We start from the raw sequence: 21,673 nt of genomic DNA on the forward strand, positions 1-21,673 counted from the left end.
CTCCTCCGTTCGTAGGATTTTTGAGGCAAGAATGCTAGAGTGGGTTGCCATTTCCTTCTCCAGGGGATCTTCCCGACCCAGGGATCGAACCCAGGTCTCCTGCATTGTAGGCAGACGCTTTACCATCTGAGCCACCAGGGACTCTTTATTAGAAACGGCAAAAATTTTAAAGATCAAAAATACCAAATGTTGATGAAGATGTACAAAGCCAGACTCATTTTGCTGGGGAGAACATGTCTTCTAGCAATTCCACTCCCAGTATCTCTCCAAGAAAAAAACAGTCTATGTTTAGAAAAAGACTTGCACACAAAGGATCACAGCAGCTTAATCTACCAGGGCTGAAAGCTAGAAACAACTCAAGGGCCAGCAACCAGAGAAAGGGTAAACACACTGTGGTATATCCATACAATGGAACAGAACTCAGCAATGAAAAGGAATAAGCTCTGACACAAGCATATAGGCTCTGATAGAAGAACATCACAGAAATCATGCTGAGTGAAAGAAACCAAACATAAAACACTATATCTTTTTTTTCCTAGATTCCATACATATATGTTAATATATTTGCTTCTCTTTCTTACTTCACTCTGTATTAACTAGCTGTAGGTTCATCCACCTCAGTTCAACTAACTCAAATTCATTCCTTTTTATGGATGGGTAATATTCCACTGTAGGGGCTTCCCAGGTGGTTCAATGGGAAAAGAATCTGCCTGCCAATGCAGGAGATGCAGGAGACACAGGTTTGATTCCTGGGTTGGAAAAATCCCCTGAAGAGGGAAATGGCAACCCACCTTATAATCTTGCCTGGAGAATCCCACAGACAAAGGAGTCTGCCGGGCTATAGTCCATGGGGTCACAAAGTATCAGGCACGACTGAGCGCCTGAGCATGCAGCACACAGTACAGCAGCAGTACTCCATTATACGTATGCACATATATGTATGCACAACTTCCTTATCCACTCATCTGCCAGTGGACATCTAGGTTGCTTCCATGTCCTAGCTACTGTAAATAGTGTTGCAGTGAACATTGGGGTACACGTGTATTGATGAACTTATTTTCAGGGCAGGAATAGAGACACAGCTGGGGAAGGAGCGGGTGGGATGAATTGAGAAAGTAGCATTGAAAAACATACATTCAAAAAAAAAAGAAAAAAGAAAAACATACATTCAGTCAGTTCAGTTCAGTTCGGTCACTCAGTCACATCAGACGCTTTGCAACCCGTGAATCGCAGCACGCCAGGCCTCCCTGTCCATCACCAACTCCCAGAGTTCACTCAGACTCGTGTCCATCAAGTCAGTGATGCCATCCAGCCATCTCATCCTCTGTCGTCCCCTTCTCCTCCTGCCCCCAATCCCTCCCAGCATCAGAGTCTTTTCCAATGAGTCAACTCTTCACATGAGGTGGCCAAAGTACTGGAGTTTCAGCTTCAGCATCATTCCTTCCAAAGAAATCCCAGGGCTGATCTCCTTCAGAATGGACTGGTTGGATCTCCTTGCAGTCCAAGGGACTCTCAAGAGTCTTCTCCAACACCACAGTTCAAAAGCTATCATATGTAAAATAGATAGCTAGTGGGAAGTTGCTGCATAACACAGGGAGCTCAGCCTGGCACTCTGTGACAACCTAGAGTGGTGAGATGGGGAGGGAGGCCCAAGACGAAGAGGATATATACTTAGAGCTGATTCATGTTGTACAGCATAAACCAACACAACACTGTAAAGCAATTATTCTCCACTTAAAAATAAAAATTAAAAAAAGACTACATACTATAGCAATCCTTTCATATACATTTCTAAAATAGACAAAAACTAATTTAAGATGAATAAAAATACAGATTATCTATTGAGGGAATAGGATGGAACTTTCTCATATGAAGGAAATGTTGTATATCCTCATTAGGGTGTGGTTACATACCTTTGTCAATTTGTTAAATATGCACAGCTAAGATTTATGCATTTCAGCAAATATAAATTTCACCCTGACAAAACACCTATCACAATAAAAACACTGGCAGGAATGGGTTGGAGGTAGACATCATACAGTAATAGCAAAATGTTGCTCATTGTCATAGCTGGGTGACGGGTGCACAGGAGTTCATTATATTACCATAATCATTTTGTAAATGTTTGAAAGTTTCTGTAATAAAAATTTTTTTAATGCACTGGGGTTATGAGTTAAACTTTTACCTTTTGCTTATAAATATGAAATCAGAAAAACCAGAACCAAATATCCTGCTCAGGTATGTTTGAGTTGCTCAGAGCAGTAGTTGTAGGAGGGGAGAGAAGTGAGAGATGAGGAGTGGGTGACTTCTCAAGATGCTGCAGGGGTTGGAGAGGGAAGATAGGAAGCAAAGAGGAAGGGAAGTAGAAAGGGAAGATGCCAGGTGGGAGAGAGAAGGGGTCAAGAGGGCACTGAACTTCCTGGTTTAGGACCAGAGGTGTGAGAAGAGAGGGATCATCTTGAGATGGAGGTTTGGGGGACAGAACAGGAGGCTGAGCCTGGAATCTGGGACCCTCAAAAGGATGTTGAGGTCACTGGCCTCTCATCTGGATTGTGTACTTGTCACAAAGCCTCAGACAAAAGGAGGACTTGTCTGCCCTGGAAGGATCTTGGAGGTGCCAACCAGGGAGACTGGAAGTGACTTCCTCCCTGGCCATCATGTCAGCTGCGCTGCCCTGAGCATAAGCATGAGGCAAGTTCAAGAGTTAACAGAATAGCCTGCCTGCCGCGCCCGCACGCTTCGAGGCATGGGGCAGAGCCTCCGGCCGGCCCGCGCCACCTGAGGATCCCGGAAGCCGCCCCCACCATGGAAGAGGACCAGGAGCTGGAGAGGAAAGCAATAGAAGAGCTGCTGAAAGAGGCAAAACGTGGGAAAACAAGAGCAGAAACAATGGGACCAATGGGCTGGATGAAGTGTCCTCTTGCCGGGACAAATAAATGATTTCTAATTAACACAATTAAGAACACCCTGCCCTCCCACAAAGAGCAAGACCACGAACAAAAAGAGGACAGCAAGGAACCGGCGAAAAGCCAGAGCCAGAAGGAGGAAGGGCGCCAGAAGCACCGGTCTCACCCGTACAAGCACAGCGTCCACGCCCGGCGCTCGCCGCCCGGGAAGCGGGGGACGCGGGGCGGCCACGAGAAGTCGCAGACACGGTCCAGCAAGCGGTGAGGTGGGGGCCCGGGGCCCAGCGAGACCCTCCCAGCGCCCGGGCCTGGGGTGGTGCGGAGACACCAGGACGGTTTACAGCAGGGCCTCCGTCCTGACGGCGGACAGTCACCCGAGGCTCCACGAAGGAGCACAGTGACCTCCCGACAGGTTTAAGCGGCTTCGGCAGTGTAATATACATTCGTCTGTGTTTTCTTCTGTCTTGTTTGGAAGTTGGTTTCAAAATAAATCTAGAATTTACAAGTTTTCGGAGATTATTAAAACTAGTTCCAGTTTTTGTTTTTGTTTATTGATGTGCTGCACTTGTGGTCTTTTCTCGGAATTTCTCAAAACAGAAAGATACTGTCGATCCTATACTTTTTAGGGGTGACGATTTTAGAAACCTCGCCAGTCACCATATTTGTGAAAAGCTGTAGCCCTTATTTACCCGGAAATTCTTAAGAGCTCTATACCCGTTGACCTTTAAATAAACAACATAAGAAAATCTCAAAATCCTTTTGAATTTAGCACCACCCCCCACCCCCACAATCAATAACCAGGGGTTAAAAAACTGTCTCTCTTCTTTCCTTGTGCATTTTCAAACTCATTCCTGAGATAGAACACTTTTTCTGTATTTCATTTTGGGGGGAACATGTACATTTTAAGTGGTGCTTTTAAAAGAATCTTCAAAAGTTAAAATTACTATTATTTTCGTGCTATGTCTTATTTAGCTAAAGACCTACGATGCCATTCTTAGGTGTTATACAGTTGTTCAGAAATCTGGATTTTAAATAAAAGTGTTTACGATGCCTTAAAAAAAAAAAGTTTACAGAATAAAAAAGTAAGAAAAATGATTTTAAAAAATAACCCCCCACAAAAGTGTTATGAAGTGACATAAAGCCCTGGTAGAGTCCACCTTCACATATGCATATGTATACTCCACCCAGGTACCCTGTGGGATGGGGGTCATGAGCCCCACTTTCAAGATGAGGAAACAACTGAACAGGAACCAAAGCCTTCTTGACCCAAAGCCCATCAAGACACGGTCCTTGGCCCAGGCAGAGTACTTGGGCTGAATCCATCCCCCAACACCTGCTCTTTGCACCCACAGCAGCCTGTGCAAAGTCATGGGAGCTCCCAGAACACCCGTTTCCCCAGTCTTCCAAACCTCCTCCAGCCCTCTCAGGATCACTCCCCCAGGCACCTCCCCAAAACGAGCTCTTGCCTACTCCCTGCCTTTGCCTGAGTGTCCTCCTTTTTGCATGGCTGGTACCTTCCCAGCCCTGAAGTACCTACTCATCACTCCTCCCTGGAAAGGCCTCTCCAAACAGCCTTCTTGAGGGTCTTCTATTACTATTTTCAGAAGCTCTTGTTTCCTTCAGGGCAGCTACACAATGTAAGAATATTTTCTTGCTTCTCCACTGGAATTGTTTGTTAACAAGCTCCCTTTCAAATAAGAGAATGGCTAACTGCTTTCTCAAAGTGAAATGTCTGAAACCTCAAGCAAAGAAATGTAGGCTCTGAGTGGGGAAGGAAACAGCCCTCTGCAGAACTACAGAAAAACAAAGCATTACTGAAGATTCCACTTCCCAGTTAAGCAAAAACTGAAACTTGGATGAGCTCCTACCTATAATCCTAGTGATAATGATGGTGGCAACTGGCAAAAATTAGGTTGCCTTATCACGTGCCAAGGACTTCATATATTTATCTCCAATCCTCAAAACTATCCTGTAAGACGAAGACTATTATATACGTAGATATGAGAAAATTGTAAATTCAGAGAAACTTAGTCACTCTGTATCTATGATAAATGCCAAACTGAAATGTTTATACTCATTCTCTCAAAAGTTTTCATTAGAATGTCCTCTACAGAGCCCAATGAAAGACACATACACGCACACAGGCATACATATGCACACACAGCCCCCTCCAATTCTCCCCCTCGCCCCATCCCCAGTGGAACAGTAAAAAGTCTCTAAAACCATAGTCAAATCAACTGGTAGATTTATTGGCTGCTTCTCTTATTTAGTGAGGTGAAAACACCTCAGTGTAGGACACTCTAAACCTTGTTTTGGCTTCCTGTTGTGCTCGAAAAGACCAGCAACAGGTGGGCGGGCGGACGGTCAGTGGACATCAGAAGCAAACAGCCACCGCTCCCATTGCTACAGTGATTCATCCATAGGCTTAAGGAATCTTCTGTCTGTTTTTCTTTCAGAGCATCTTCCTCTTTTCAAACTCCTTCAGGAACAGAAGAACAGGAGAAGAGAGAGGGGATAAAAAGATTAAAGCCTCAAATTACATTCATGGTCAAAGTGATTCTGAATCTAAACTGTGTTTAGATTCTGAAACTCTTGTCTTTAGGATCCCTTGAGCAACCAAAAATTATAGCGGTAAAATGCACCAGGATGAGGGGCTTGAACACAAAATGACAGTTTTCAAATGAGTCCGTGTCAGTCTGATTTCACTAAGTTAGATTCAGAACTTAAGACTTTATGTCTCCTAAATGCAGAGGCTGAGAGGTTTTAAATTATGCTTATTTTCTACTGCAGTATTATAGTTAGGAGCTGACAAACTTGATTGTGCTTATCCAAACATGTAATGCTATGTGTGAGCCACAACAGCCCTTTTAATAAGGCAATGGAAACAAGTTTGTCTAGTTTCTCAGAGAATAAAACTAAATACAGATTTAGTGCAGATTTAAACAAAACATCAAGAACCTCAGAAATATAGGAAAAGGCAGCAATACTGAAAATCAGTTTCTCTAGATTGTAATAATTTCTCTACATTGTGAGAATTAGAATACAACAGGATTGTAGGTGCCTGCTGCCACCTGCTGGAATAAAATGGTAATACATATCTTCAATAATTTAAGCATCTGCTTTTTCCCTTCCTCTCTCTTCTCTCAAATAAAGAAGATTCTTCCTCACAATACTCACTATCTACCTAGATTTCTTTTAAACACTATGGCACACAGTGCCGTAAGACAGGATCATGCAAAGATTCAATAAACTAGGAGTTTATTTTATTATCGCTAGGACAGTGCCAAAGAAGAGTATGCCAAAACATGTTCCCTCCTGGGAAGACAATATGGGCCTGTTTTCAGCATGTGTACAACACTTTGGCTTTTGGTTTTTTTTTTGTTGTTTTTTTTTGGTAAAGTCTATGATCATCATAAAAGTAAAGAGAGAGAGCCTTAAATGATCAGTCAAAGAGATAGGCTGCCAAAAATCACTGCAGAGATTATGGAAGACACCAACTAAAAATCCCCATCCTCGTCTTTAGTCTCCATCCATCCTGACTCCCAGTTTTTATTTCTTCTTAGTCAGTTTTCAACCTCTCTCCCCGGAAAAATACCTATGGAGTCAGCACAACTATACCCCAAAGGCTCTCCATGGAAAAATACAAAACACAAGGCAATTTTCTGCACCACTCCTAAAATGGAATTCACAGCACTTACGGACTCTGAAACCCTTTCTTGTATATCTTATCTCACTACTCACAAAATAGCAAAGGGAAATGTTTAATGAATCCAGGCTTTGAATCAGAACCTTATTCCTGGTCATGCCCAATCAGGATATTAGGATCTTGGTGGGGTTGCTAGAGACCGTTAAGCTGCAGACCAGCATGAAAGAAACAGAAGAGACTCAGAAGAAAAGACCATGGCTCCCAGGCCACCAGTGTGGCCTCCCACTCTAAGGCCCATAACCTCCGAGCACTCAGGCCACTGCTCCAGCTCACCTTGTAGATGGTGGTTCCCAGCTGTGCCGGGGACATGCTGACCACAACCCCAGCACTCTGCAGGGCTGCGATCTTCTCTTTAGCTCCACCTTTTCCTCCAGCAATGATTGCCCCTGCGTGACCCATTCTTCTGCCGGGAGGAGCGGTTAAACCAGCAATGAAGGACACCACAGGCTTGGCCTTGGGACCCTGGAAAGTGGGATTTTAAACATACTGATGAAGAAGTTGATCAAAACTGGACCTCCAATTCATGACTGCCAGAAAATGACAAATGGTTGGGGCCAGTCACTCATCATCACTAAGAAAACCAACAGAAATATTAAGCTGTGACTGAAACTAATGCATTCTCCTTTAAGATGACTCAGCTTTTCCTCCAAACTCATAAAAACAATCCTGAAGCAAAACGTTAACTATTTAGATATTAAACTTCAACTTCACTGGCATACGCTGATTTCCACATACACATGTGACTCTTCTATTTGAAAGAAAAAACTGAAAATACGTAAGTTATATGATTTGTGATGATAACAAATTAAGACACAGATCAGGTTGTTTTGTCTTAATTCATTATTAGTTTACCTTTAATAAATTTGTTTAAAGGAAAAAGATAGCGTATTGGAAAGGACTGAGGAGTGGGAGTCTCCAGTCTCAATCTCCACTTGACTAAAGTGACAGGACCTTGGACAAGGCCCATCACCTCTAGACCTCTGCTGCCTCATCTATGAAACGAAATAGCTAAATTAGATTGGGAGCTGAGGGTCCTTTCTCCTGACATTATAGGATGTGTAAGAAGGAAGATCAGGACTGGTCTTATTCAATAAAAATCCATTCTAATGCACAACTGCTACCTGCATAAACAGCACAGTAGATTCTGAGGTTTAAAATAAAAACCCAACACACAGGAAATGTAAGAATTCCTGTGGGAGGAAAAAAAGAATTCCTGTGCTCTAGACTTATAATGTTGTTGAAGAAATAATATAAAATACATATATATCTCAGTCAGTTAATAGATGTCATGGAGCAACATATGAACATACAGTTATGTTTCACAGTGAGTGAAGTAACTCAGAGGCAGTAAGACATCCACGTAAAACAGAGCGGCCCACAGAAAGCAGAACCCGAGCACAAGTGGAATCTGGGTGCCTTCAGGCACTATTATCGTCTCCCAGACCAGCAGTTCTCAAATCACTTGGTCTTGAGACCCCTCATACTTACAAAAATGACTGTGGATCCCAAAGAACTTTTTTTAATGTAGATTATATCTGATATTTACAGTATTAGAAATTGAAGCTGAGAAATTTTATAAGCATTTATTAATTCCCTTAAAATAATAATTTTTTAAAACTATTTTTTAAAAACATTTTAGTGAGGAGAGTGGCATTATTTTACATTTTTGTCAATCTTAAGTGTCTAATTTAATAAGAGGCAAATGAATTCTGATATCTGCTTTTACGTTAGATCTACTGCAAAAATGCTATTTTGGCTGAAGTACAAGAGAAAATCTGGCCTCACACACATATGTACTTGGAAAAGGGAGAAATATTTTAATATCTGTCAGATAACTGAGGATATTCTTTGACACTGAAACAAACCTCTTCAAGTGGTAATTTCTTAATGGTTACATGCAATGGAAACCCACTCCAGTATTCTTGCCTGGGAAATCCCATGGGCAGAGACGCCTGGTGGGCTATACAGTCCATGAGGTCACAAAGAGTCAGACATGACTGAATGACTAAAGATGACGATGATGATGCAATGCTGGAATCTGGAACCACAGTCCTTTGTTATTTTAAAATCCATTCATCTTTTTGGATCTTTTACCTATAATGATTGTGTAACATTCATTGGTCAGGACAATATAGGTTCACAGAGTTATGGAGATCTTCTAAATGCTGATACATTTCATCATTCAATATCAACAAATCATTCTTCATTATTACCTCCAGCCTCATTAGAGAAGTCTTTAGTAGGGGGAAGTTGTCAAGTTCATGGTGGCAGAAACAAGTATTTTAAGAATATTCATTTGAAAGCTCAAACTTAATCACTGTCAACAAATGCAATGAGTTGTTTTCCTTGACAACACACACAAACACAGCAGGACTGCTTTGTTCACTGTTGAGAAAAGATTCACCAAATAAATACCCAATAACCAGTGTGCCTGGCAGTCATTCTTTCCAGTAAAACTGGTGGTCCCCAAAAAAAGCAGCTAATTTAGCTCAAAATTCAACTAGGACAGTGCTTTACTTTCCATTCCACCACAAAACTACTGACTTGAGGGTCAAGACTTTATAAAATTAATAATCTTTACTACTTCATTAAGGACATTCTTAAATAAAACTGACTTTTTTTAAGCGCATGGCAGTGCAAGTTCACTGGCACAGTTTGCTTCCACTAGCTTGACCCTCATGAAGGCGCCAGCATGCCAGATTCTACAGGTTCTACATGGTCTGACGCTGCTGACTCCAGCCTCTGACGCCAGCTTACTCCAGTAATACCAGACTGCTCTGCCTGTGGGGCCTCTGCTGAGGAAGTTCTCCATCCTCCTTGGATACTTGGCAAATCCTGATACCTTTTAAGACGTGGCTCGAGCCTCTTCTTCCCCGCTAACCCTTCTGACTCTTCCTCCCACTCTCTCCACAAATGCCCTTCAGTTGCTCATCTTTGTTCAGCCACTCTGCTGTGCCTTTGACACTTTCTATCAGGACCCGCAGCACACTGGCTGTGACTTATTCCCCACAGAGTCCCCTCCTAGACGATGACTCTTTGAATGCCAAGACTATGTTTTCATTTACTTCTGTATGCCCAGCATCTACTACAGGAGAGAATTAAAAAGAGAAAGCTAAATCATTTATTCACTGGGTGCTTTGCAAAGAATGTGAGCATCTGATACTTGAGTGGCACCACTTTCCACTGGATCCCTCTGTCCCATATTCAAACAGTGAGAATGTTATATTAGAAGGAAACATGATTAGCGTGAACCTAGAATGTCTGACAAATGTATATCTGTCCTATTGTCAACAAAAAGTCACTTGAGATTTTTTTTTTAAGGACTGAAAAATACAATAGAAAAGACTATGAGGAAATGTAGTGTGAGAACAGGACACAGAAATGTGAAGTGTGAAAGACTAAAAACAAAAAGATGAGTTAGGGCGGCACGAGCGGAATCTGAAAGATGCCCAGGACTGTGTGTCGTGTCCCTGAGCCCTGCGGCCTGACTCCTGACCCCTGCTGGTGTAATGGAGAAGTCAGGCCCACCTGGAGGGAACCTCAGCTCTGAAGTACTTACCACTGGCAAATCACCAGTTTCCTTACTCAAAAAAGGACAAAAACATCTACTCAAAGTATCAAGATAAAGGTTAAAAAACGTTACTCCTGCAGATAACTACTGTCATTATAATGATGATAACACAGTCCTCACAGGACATAAGATTACTGAGTGTTCACTCTGTGTCAGGCACCATGCTAAGCGTTTAGTATGTTACCTGCACTGTTCAACCTAGAAGCTTGTACACAGTAGGTCCTCAGTAAAATTTAGCTCCATGAGACCAATCAGTAATAGGAAAACATGGCAAATGAAACAAAATGTAAAGTTTAACTTTTCCCATCAAGGGATTTTTGTATTCTAAACGCATTTTAAAATTCATTTTAACATAGTGTACAGTTGGCCCTCCATTATCCATGAGGTCTGAACACTGGAGAATTCAAACAACCGCACAAAGAAAACGTCTGGTGGGGCAGGGGAGGAATCCCAGAAAGTTTCAAAGAGCGAAATTTAAATCTGCCAAACTAACAACCATGTACACAGCATTTACATTTTATTAGGTATTGTAGGTAATCCAGAGATGATTTACAGTATAGAGGACGGTACATGTAGGTTATACGCAAATTCTATACTATTTACTCCAGTCTCCACCAATTTACCTACTATTTCACTTATTCACCATTTATTGCCTCCTAATACGCCAGAGGACTGGGCTGGGCAGCAAGGCTATAGCAGTTGTTTGCTGTCCACAAGAGCAAGAGTCAGGTGTTCAGCATGCCTTGCAAGAAGGAACAAGCGAAGGCAACCAAGGATGAAAACAAGCAGCACATGGATCTGAAAAGGAGTGTCAGGGTAGCATGTAGGGAGCTGGAAAGCCACGCTAAGTCTGCCCTTTATCCCACATGGATGGCAAACAGCAGGCTGGCCAGGGGGGAGGGAAAGGAGCAGAGATATCAGGGAAAAAAATTACTGAGATGGTCCAGGTGAGATAAGATAAGAGGCTGAACTGGAGCAGAGGGTCTAATTACAGATGATGATACTTTAAATCTCCACAAACTACTAAGATCTCAGAGACAGATCTCAGTAACTGAGGGGAAGCAAGAGCTGCGAGAGAAATAAAAGATGACTTTTATTTCTGCATGAAGTACAACGTTGTTTATACACCATGATCAGTTACACTTAGGGGATAAGCACAAAGGGTAAATCTGGGAAAGGATAAAGACGAGAAGGGCCAGCAGGATCAATGGAGGCCACTGCTGACTTCAGCCAAAGCAGTGCCAGCGTAGAGAGCAGACCCCACAGCAGCCCACCAGAAGTGCTTACCACATGCCTGGGGCAGCTCTGCGCCATGTATCTCCACAGCCCTATGACAGCACCAAGGGAAGCTCTACTGTATCCCTATTTAGCCAGCGAGGAAACAGGCACAGTGAAGTTACGGAACATGCCCAAGGTCACAGAGCTTCTAAGTGGCAGACAAAACCTAATTGCTGAGGATTAGGGAGTGAATAGAAAATAAAGAAAGAGATCCGGAGAGTAAAGTAAAAGCATCAGTTGCTCTATCATGTCCGGCTCTTTGCAACCCCATGGACTGTAGCCCACTAGGCCTCTCCATCCATGCAATTCTCCAGGCAAGAATACTGGTGTGGGTAGCCATTCCTTTCTCTGGGGGATCTTCCCGACCCAGGGATTGAACCCGGGTCTCCTGCACTACAGGCAGATTCTTTTCCATCTGAACCACCAGGAAAGTTCACCAGAATAAGAGGAACTCTTAAAATTACCACTGAAGAAAAACACGTAGATTAAAAAGAGCCTTTGAAAATTCCTTCAATTACATATAAATATGGAGAAGGAAATGGCAACCTGCTCCAGTATTCTTGCCTGGAAAACTCCATGGACAAAGGAGCCTGGTTGGGGGGCTACAGTCCACGGGGTTGCAAAGCGTCAGACATGACTGAGCGACTAAACAGCAATACCTAAATATTCATCGTTTTGCACAGGCTATTCTGCAGGTGATATCATCTTTTCCTTTAACTCTCCAGTACTCATTTTCTGTGGCATTTAATTTTGACACACTTACTCTCAATCTCTTTCTCAAGCATAGACACAAGTTCTCTCTGCCCTCTTTCCCGGCCCCCTGAAGATTCCCCTTCACTCTTCACTCATTCGTCAGTGTCAGGGACACCCCGGAAACCATCTGCATCCAGGCTTTGGCCACAGTAATTCAGAGCACACACGCTCAATGATGGGGGGAGGGGACTGCTGGGCACCAAGCTGCTTCTGTCTTTACTATGCCCCCCGCTCTCTTCCTACCACCCTCCTTTACCCCAGAAACAGAGCTTAATTCCCTTGAGTTAAATGAAATTATGATACAACACCACACTATTCTTTTTTGTTTAATTCAAAGGGAGAGGCAACAAGGAAAGCCTTCATAGGACAGTCAATAAAGCTTCTCCACTTGACCTTTGAAGCAAAGTGCTACTCTATGAGGAAAGACTGAAGCTAGAGGGAGACAAGATCCTGGAAAAGGTATAAAGGACAGGATCACTAGACAGCCAGCCTTGACAAAGAGAAAGAACACACATCCCCTGAGGTCGGGAGATAGGACATCAATGACAGGTGAAAATGGACATGCGCAGGTCAAGTGACAGCTTTCTGGCTGATGGCCTGAAAGTTCTGTTTAGCAGACGACCTACCAGGAAATAAAAGGAGATGCCTGGAGGGAGGATTCATCAGAGAAGAGCATCAAGGGAAATGGGGAGGAGAATCAACCCAGAAAGAGTCCCACATTCCCTGAGTGGTCAGTGTTCCAGGCTCAGCCCAATAAGATTTAATTTTACCTTTCATGTTTGCTTAAAAAATTCATCCTTAAACAAAAACAACTTCTAAAGCAAACCTGTGATATTATTCAAGAGCAAAGAGCTGTATCTTTCCACAGCCAAACTTACTGAATTATGTTGCTTCAAAAATTCTGCAGCATTTTCTTCGGCATTACCACCAATTTCACCAATCAATATGATGCCTTCTGTGGCCGGATCATTCAGAAAGATTTCAAGGCAGTCTGTAAAGTCTGTTCCATTGAAAGGATCGCCTCCAATGCCTGGAAAAGTCAAGAATATCAACACCCTCTGAAAATTAAGTCAGGAAATATTGTTTCAACAGGTTTCTTATTTTGCCTAGGCCCTTCTTACAAATATTTTTAAATGCGTCATCACTCTTGCATGTAACATTTAAAAAATCATAAAATGCTAGACTTATTTCTGCTTTTAATATTTTACATGAATGTTAAATGGTGGTTGGGTCTTGTTAGTCACAAAAAGAGCCATCTTTTTCTTTGGCTCCTTATCAAGACTCTTCCCTCCCCCCCAAATTACTCCTACATAGCTCTTTAATAATGAGCACTTTATATAGTTTCCCTAATTAGAAGAACGTTACTTTTGAAAACACATTAGCTTTTTCAGGAATACAGTTACTCTTTAGTAAGTTATAACTTTTAACCACTGACTTCTGGTGAGTAGCTCAGTATCAGTACTTTGTATATAATAGGCAATTAATTCTGAAATTAAAAATAATTATACTACTTAATATTATAATCAAAAAGTTCCCTTTATCATCTCCTAGCACAAAAGGTTAATGAAGTATAATAGTATCTTGATTAACTCAGGGGGGGTGGGTGTGTGTTGTGTGTGTGTGTGTGTGTGTGCGTGCATCTGTATGCTATTACCCTCACAGTTTGTTGTGATTTATTATTGCTCACATGAACCACAAACCTTACTACCATATTGGAGACTTAATGCCATATTAGAAATACTGGATATTTGTATTTCTTCTACAGCAAAAAAAGAAAAAAAAATTTCTTTGCACTAAGTAACTGTCTGATGAGGGACACTGCCGAGGAACCACTCACAAGTTAAGACACATGTCCCGGCAGTGGGTGGGGTAGGTGTCCTGATTCTTCTTCCCTCTAACCTGTAGTGGGAGATGACAGACACCACACATAGGGGCTCTACCACAAACATACAGCTTTTTAGCACAAGTACTTAGATCGGATTCAAGTCAAGATTCCCTCCACTGGGGGCCACTTTCTAAATTTTTAAGTTATAAACTTACTCAAGGCAGGCCTGGCTTCCTACCCTTGAAGGCACAGCTCAGGACTGAAGCTGAGGAAGGGGAGCAGCATCGACTGAGTTTAAACCACGTGTCAGGTCTGTGCCTTAGCACACATCAGACCTGCCATTTCCTAAGCATTATACTCTCTGTGAGAGGGAAATTACTACTCTCAATCTACAGATTAAAAACAGAGGCTAGAGAAGATGGAACTGGCCACTCTATGACAAAACCTTTTATGTTCTATCACGTTAAGTTACCTTGTCTAAAAGATTGTGCTTTTGCACATAGAAAAGCTCATTTAATGTTTAATTCTGATTTTATCAATTTGAGTCAATAAAAATACTCCAGGGTTATATTTCATAATTTTTTTGATCCACAAAAGCTGCCTTTGAAAAGCTTTTAAAAGATGGTCTAAAAACATGAAGGAATTGTTATAAAAATGAGAAATTTGCCTGGCTTTTGGCAAAAAATATCAAAATTATTTTAAAATGTAAAAACTCTTTTGTAAATGGGAGGCAGTATGATGGGGCAAAGAGAGAGGGTCCAGGGAACTCAACCCTCCTCCATCCACCAATGAAGTTACCACAGGACTCTGTGCCAGCTCAGTGGTGCCTCACAGAGTTGCCCTTAAAGAGTGAGACAATGATTGGCAAAGAATTCGTAACTGTGAAGCACTGAATGACAGCTGGCAACGATAACACAGTGCCAAAGTCCTATCTTGAAGGACCACTGCTTCACAACAAGCAAAGTGAGTCCTGTTTTCAGGGACTACACCCCAGGATGTTTGTTCTGAAACATAGGAGTTAAATCCTGGACAGTGAATCTTGAAAATGTTAACAGCCAGCTTCATGTATAAGCAAATTAAACTCAAGATCATAACAGCTTTTTCATAAAATGACATCAAAATCTCTCACAAATAGTCAAACCAATAATTATTATTACATTTATTCAGTGAAGACACTGAACTCCGATAAAACGAGTTTAGAAAAAGTCCTCACCAACACACAAAGACTGTCCCAATCCAACTTGTGTTGTCTGGTGAACCGCTTCGTAAGTCAGGGTGCCGGATCTAGACACAATACCTTAAAGAAGGAGAACTCGGAAATATTAAAGAGTGCTCATGTGACTCTAATATAGTAAAATAAATCACAAACACATGTATATAAACCATTCCACAATTTGTCCTCCAAACAAACAACACCATTAAGTCATGGAATAAGGAGAAAAGGCCTAAATTACAGCAGGGAGGTTTTAAAAGTTAGAAAAAGAAAGGATTTTATTAGTTAGGGTTTTTTTTTATATATAAAACATTTAATTTATTGGGTTTTTTGGTGCATCACCAGTGTATTACAACTGAGCCACTAGTTTTGTAGCCTCATCAACATTAACTGTGGTACATTTTCTTGACACTGCTGAGAAATCAACTCTTTCTTCAGAGGTTCAGTGGAAAGGCTTTTTGGGAAGTTTGCAAGTTCCTTCTGTATATCTACAAGAGTTTCATTCACTCTTTTAACTTTTTAATCATTCACAATGTTTATCTTCTTAAGATTAGTGGTTAAATGGTTTCACTTTATTTTTGAACCCTAAAGTTTTTTTGGCTGGCTGGCTACGTGGAATACATTCCTGGACTTCTGCCCTTTTAGTTTGTTCCTGGTGGTTGTCCTTCACCGGGCCTCTAAGACCTTTGTGCAGCTTCTCAAGTTCCAGGTAACGCCATCTGCATGCATGAGATCCAGCTAGCTAGGGTTGTTTTATTTCTACAAAAGCAGTTAAGAGATACCTGAAGTCTTCCACAAAAAATGACCTTCTGGTGCAGACAAAGTAAAATGGAACAATAAATCTATATAAAGGTCCACATGGAAAAAAAGAAGGCATAAATTTCAAGTATTCAGTTCAGTTCAGTCGCTCAGTCATGTCTGACTCTTTGTGACCCAATGAATCGCAGCACGCCAGGCCTCCCTGTCCATCATCAACTCCCAGAGTTTACTCAAACTCATGTCCATCAAGTCGGTGATGCCATCCAGCCATCTCATCCTCTGTCGTCCTCCCTTCTCCTCCTGCCCCCAATTCCTCCCAGCATCAGGGTCTTTTCCAATGAGTCAAATCTTCACATGAGGTGGCCAAAGTATTTCAAGTATTAACCTTTGGTTAATAGCCTCGGTTTCAGAAAATACATTCATAGTTAGGCTTCCTGTCTCCTGACCACAGATTCCTCAAGTCAGAACCCTGCTTTCCTTCACTGATCAGTAGAGACCACCAATGCTGTTGGAGATTCTGCAGTGATTTTCTTTTCTGTTGGACTTGTAACTTCCAGGGGTTAGTAAATGGGACTGTTTTCCCCACCCTCGAGTTCCCCATATAGAGTACAGTTCAGGCACAAAAGGATTTCAGTAAATATGTACCAAATAGGTCAAAACTGAAAATTGATGGAGTACAATCACCCTCTTAAACAAAATCTAACTGGAGATAGTTTTAAGACCAATCACTATTTGGACCCTATCTCACGACAAATGACAGCCAATAACACCATACCCCGTGTGTCTCATTCATCAGTTTTTCCCTACTCTCAAAGCTTCCTGTCTATAACCTCTCTCAACATAGTCCTTCCTTTATGAGGCCTTTCATAAATGAGAAGGGTAGGTAGGCAACACCTATGTACATTTGGTGCACTTAGCTTTTCAATCAAAGACAAGTAACTTAGTTGTATTTCTTCGTATGTAATTACCTAGTCTCCTTTACATTCCTACTTGATTCTCATGATAGAATCATGTTCCTGTTCATGCAACACCCTAGACTACTGGGAAGCACAACTATGTTATCTATTCTAGCCTTTTGATGGTCAGTATAATAATCAGTGAATAGCAGTACTAGGATTTTACCATTCTTTTAAGGGGATTTCATCTAAAATGAAAGTGATATATAATTCCCTACTCTCAAAGCTTCCTGTCTATAACCTCTCTCAACATAGTCCTTCCTTTATGAGGCCTTTCATAAATGAGAAGGGTAGGTAGGCAACACCTATGTACATTTGGTGCACTTAGCTTTTCAATCAAAGACAAGTAACTTAGTTGTATTTCTTCGTATGTAATTACCTAGTCTCCTTTACATTCCTACTTGATTCTCATGATAGAATCATGTTCCTGTTCATGCAACACCCTAGACTACTGGGAAGCACAACTATGTTATCTATTCTAGCCTTTTGATGGTCAGTATAATAATCAGTGAATAGCAGTACTAGGATTTTACCATTCTTTTAAGGGGATTTCATCTAAAATGAAAGTGATATATAATTTATATACATATAAAAATGACATATAATTTATATAAATGCAAAGTACACACATTTAAGGTAATGAAAGCAATGTTTTTAGGGTAGATTACTCCTGCCATCCTTGAAGTATATATATATAGCAAAAGAGACTATCACTTAAAAATATCTACCATAGGGATACTTCTGCTTCCAAAAAACAGAGGTATTCTCCTGTATTCTTCCTGCTAAATGCAAGTAAAAGTCCTGGACACTACATATAAAACAAATACAAGAAATCTCTGAAAGTTAGATAGAAGGTAGAGTCCTAGAGACCTTGAGACTCGAGTAGAACAATGAAGTGTTTCCGAGTTTCCTTTTGCCTCATGTGTCCCAGATACAAAGATAAAGAAGCCCGCATCCTAGAAACACATAAAGGGACAGAAATCCCCATCCAAACAGCAGCTTTCTTTAGCAAAAGAACCAAGGACAGTCTAGCAAACCAGAAAACATTCAGACAATAGCCACTCCATGCCGACTGTGCACCACAGAAAACCTGTGGCTCTCCCTCGACTCACATAAGCAAAGGCCAACAAAGAAACCCAGACTTTACATTTACAAGGCTGAAATGAGGCACCCTGGCAGCACGCCCACCAGCACGTATAGAACCAGACTTTCACCTACACAGGCTGGTACTGAGTCCCGCCCCACCCCCACGGTGCCACTGGGAACCAGCTGAGAAGCATGGATGTCCATCCTCATCTGGCAGCAGTAAGGCTTCTCCATTTCCTGGGATCAGGAAAGGCCTAGAGGAAAATCAGGGCTTTCACTACTGCCCAGCACTCTTGCCTGGAAAATCCCATGGACAGAGGAGCCTGGCAGGCTGCAGTTCATGGGGTCGCTAAGAGTCGGACACGACTGAGCGACTTCCCTTTCACTTTTCACTTTCATGCATTGGAGAAGGAAATGGCAACACACTCCAGTATTCTTGCTGGAGAATCCCAGGGACGGGGGAGCCTGATGGGCTGCCATCTACGGGGTCGCACAGAGTCAGACACGACTGAAGCGACTTAGCAGCAGCAGCAGTAGCAATAACAATTCCATCCTCACTAGGGTCAGGGGAGACAAAGTAAGGAGCTGGCTGTTATCCCCAGTGAATAGAAGCCCACTCACTCGTACAATAGAGGGAAGAAGGGACCTTGGACTTCTACCTCCACCTGGCAGGAACAAGGTACCTCCCCCATATTCCCTGCTGAAGCAGTATGAATTAAGTCAGCTAAAACAGAAGGTTCACATAAACCTAGACCTCATAATACAATAGCCCACACTTTCAGGTTTCAACCAAAGATCATCTGACCTACCAAAAATCAGGAAGATCTCAAACTGAATTTAAAAAAAACAACAAAAAAAAACGATCAATAGATGCTAATCACAAAATGAGGGGAAGTTAGAATTATCTGACAAGAAATTTGAAGAAGTCATAATAAAACACTTTCAATAATTATGAACATGCTTGAAATAAATAAAAAATAGAAGCTTTATCAAAGAAATATGAAGGAAGCCTCACTTAAAAAAAAAGGAAGAAAAAGAAGATATAGAGGGACCAAATGGAAATTTTAGAGCTGAAAAATACTATAACCAAAGCTAAAAGCTCAGTGGATGAGTTAAATAGCATAATGGAGAGCAAAGAGGAAAAAAATCAGTGAAATGAAAGATAAAACAACGGAAATTACCCCACCTGAATGGCAGAAAGAACAGACTAGGAAAAAACAATGAGCAGAACCTCAGGGACCTATGGAACTGTAACAAAAGATTGAATATTCCTGTATCACAGTCCTGGAAGGAGAGAAAAAAGAACATGGGGCTGAAACAGTGCTCAAAGAAATAATGTTTTACCAAATTCAATATTTCATGAAACTTAAATCTACATGTGAGAAAGTGAGCAAACTAAAAACAGGATAAATCCAAAGAAATTCACACCAAAACTTCTAATATACTTCAGAAAATCAAAGACTCCCCCCTCAAAAAAAAAAAAAAACTTAAAAGCACCAAGTGAAAAACAACACCTTCCTATACATGAAAAAAACAACTCAAATGATATCAGTTTTCTCATCAGAACCCATGGAATCAAGAAACGGGTCAACATTTTTTAACTGCTAAAAGAACTGTCAACCCTAAATCCTGTACCCAGTGATGTTAGTCTTTATGAATGAAGGGGAAATAAAAACATTTTCAAATGAGGGGAAAGTAAAGAATTTGTTGCCAACAGTTCCATCATAAAAGAATGGCTAATATATTAATAAGGTCTCTGGAAAGAAGAGAAATGATACAATCAAGAACGAAGAACACAATAACAAGCAAAACAGGGACAGTTAAAAAGACTTTCTCTTGAGTGTCCTAAAAGGAAGCAATAAAACTATCCCTATCTGTAGATAACATGGGTTGTCTAACACAGAAAATGCTAAAGAATCTACCAAGAAACCCCTAAGGTCTACAGCAATATGGCAAGATGTAAGATAAACAAAATTAGTTGTATTTCTGTACATTAGCCACAGGCACATGGACAACAGAATTAAAATACAATAAAATTTACAACGGTTTCCAATAAAAAGAAATACCTAGTGTAAATCTAACAAAACACACAGTGGACTTTTATGTTAAAAACTATACAATGCCCATGAAAGAAATCACAGGCAATCTTAGTAAATGAAGATATACTGCATTCATGGACTGGAATATTCAACAGAGTAAACGTGTCTATTCACCTGAGATTGACATACAGATTTAACACAATTTACATAAAAACCCCGACAATAATTTCTGTAGATAGAGACAAGATTACCTTGAAATTATATGAAAAAGTAAACTAGAAAAGGCTAAAATAATTTTTAAAAGAGTGAAGTACAAAAAAGCAATCCATCCAATTTTAAGAGTTATTATTTCAACAAAGTATTAAAGTTGTGCAGTACTGATGAAACCCAGAAATAGATCAACACAAATAAGATGTTTACTGACAAAAATACAAAAGCAATTCAATGAAAGAAAGATGATCTTTTTAATAAATGGTGCTGAAGCAACTAAACACATATAGACAAAAAGAATTTTGATCTAAATCTCATGCCTCGAAAAATCATTTGAATTGGACTATGGGATTTAAGTGTAAAACTACAAAACATTCAGGAATTCACTGGCAGTCCAGTGGTTAGGACTCTGCAGTCTCACTGCTGAGGGCCTGGGTTCAATCCCTAGTCTGGGAACTATTAATAAAATCCCACAAGCTGCTATATAGCACAGGCAAGCAAATAAAAATACATAAAACTATAAAACTTTCAGGAAAAAATAGGTACTTAAGGCTAAGTAAAGAGTTATTAGACTTGAGGTCAAAAGCATGTTTCACAAAAGAAAAAAGTCAGTAAGTAAGAGTTCATCAAAATGAAAAAACTTTTACTCTCCGAAAGATCCCGTTAAAAGCATGAAAACACAAGCTACGGATGGGGAGAAAATATCTGTAAGCCACACATCCAACAAAGTACTAGTATCTAGAATATAGAAAGAACTCTCAAAACTCAACAGTAACCAATTAGACCAGGGGCAAAAAAACACAAAGAAACATTTCACTGAAGAAGATATAGTGAAGTGGCTCAGTCTTGCCTGCCTCTTTGCAACCCCATGGACTATAGCCTACCAGGTTCCTCCGTCCATAGGATTTTCCAGGCAAGAATATTGGAGTGGGTTGCCATTTCCTTCTCCAGATCTTCCCGACCAGGGATTGAACCTGGGTCTCCTGCATTGTAGGCAGACACTTTACCGTCTGAGCCGCCAGGGAGGAAGATATACAGATGACAAACAAATACCCGAAAAAATGTTCAGTACCGTTAGCCATTAGGGGAATGTACATTAAAACCACCATGAGGTATCACTGAACACTTATCAGAATGCCTAATATAAAAACAGTGACTATAAATGCTGGCACGGATGCAGAAAAACTGGATCACGGGTACACTGGTGATGGAAAGGTAAAACAGTATAGCCATGATGGGTAATAATTTGGCAGTTTCTTAAATAACACACAACTGTTATCCAACCCAGCAATTGCACTCCTGGGCATTCATCCCAAAGAAATGAAGATTTTTTGTGTTATATAAAAAATTATACACAAATGTTTATAACAG

General features: G+C 41.0%; 1 protein-coding gene and 2 pseudogenes across 1 annotated transcript in view; 1 reads left to right on the forward strand and 2 right to left on the reverse strand.

Annotated features, from left to right (window-relative positions):
- Nucleotides 1-2,724: 2,724 nt before the first annotated feature.
- Nucleotides 2,725-3,257, forward strand: LOC138436842 (protein POLR1D-like; annotated as a pseudogene).
- A 1,877-nt stretch (nucleotides 3,258-5,134) lies between these two features.
- Nucleotides 5,135-21,673, reverse strand: part of SUCLG1 (succinate-CoA ligase GDP/ADP-forming subunit alpha) — a 36,587-nt gene continuing 20,048 nt past the window's right edge. The window contains exons 6-9 of the mRNA XM_069583082.1: nucleotides 15,253-15,336; nucleotides 13,093-13,244; nucleotides 6,886-7,074; nucleotides 5,135-5,385 (exon numbers count right to left, since the gene is read on the reverse strand). Of these exons, the coding sequence (XP_069439183.1) occupies nucleotides 5,359-5,385; nucleotides 6,886-7,074; nucleotides 13,093-13,244; nucleotides 15,253-15,336 (452 nt within the window). The 3' untranslated portion in view covers nucleotides 5,135-5,358. The remainder of the gene's footprint in view (nucleotides 5,386-6,885; nucleotides 7,075-13,092; nucleotides 13,245-15,252; nucleotides 15,337-21,673) is intronic.
- Nucleotides 15,510-18,287, reverse strand: LOC138435156 (ribosomal biogenesis factor-like; annotated as a pseudogene).

Source organism: Ovis canadensis, chromosome 3, assembly GCF_042477335.2.
Source record: "Ovis canadensis isolate MfBH-ARS-UI-01 breed Bighorn chromosome 3, ARS-UI_OviCan_v2, whole genome shotgun sequence".
NCBI lineage: Eukaryota > Metazoa > Chordata > Mammalia > Artiodactyla > Bovidae > Ovis > Ovis canadensis.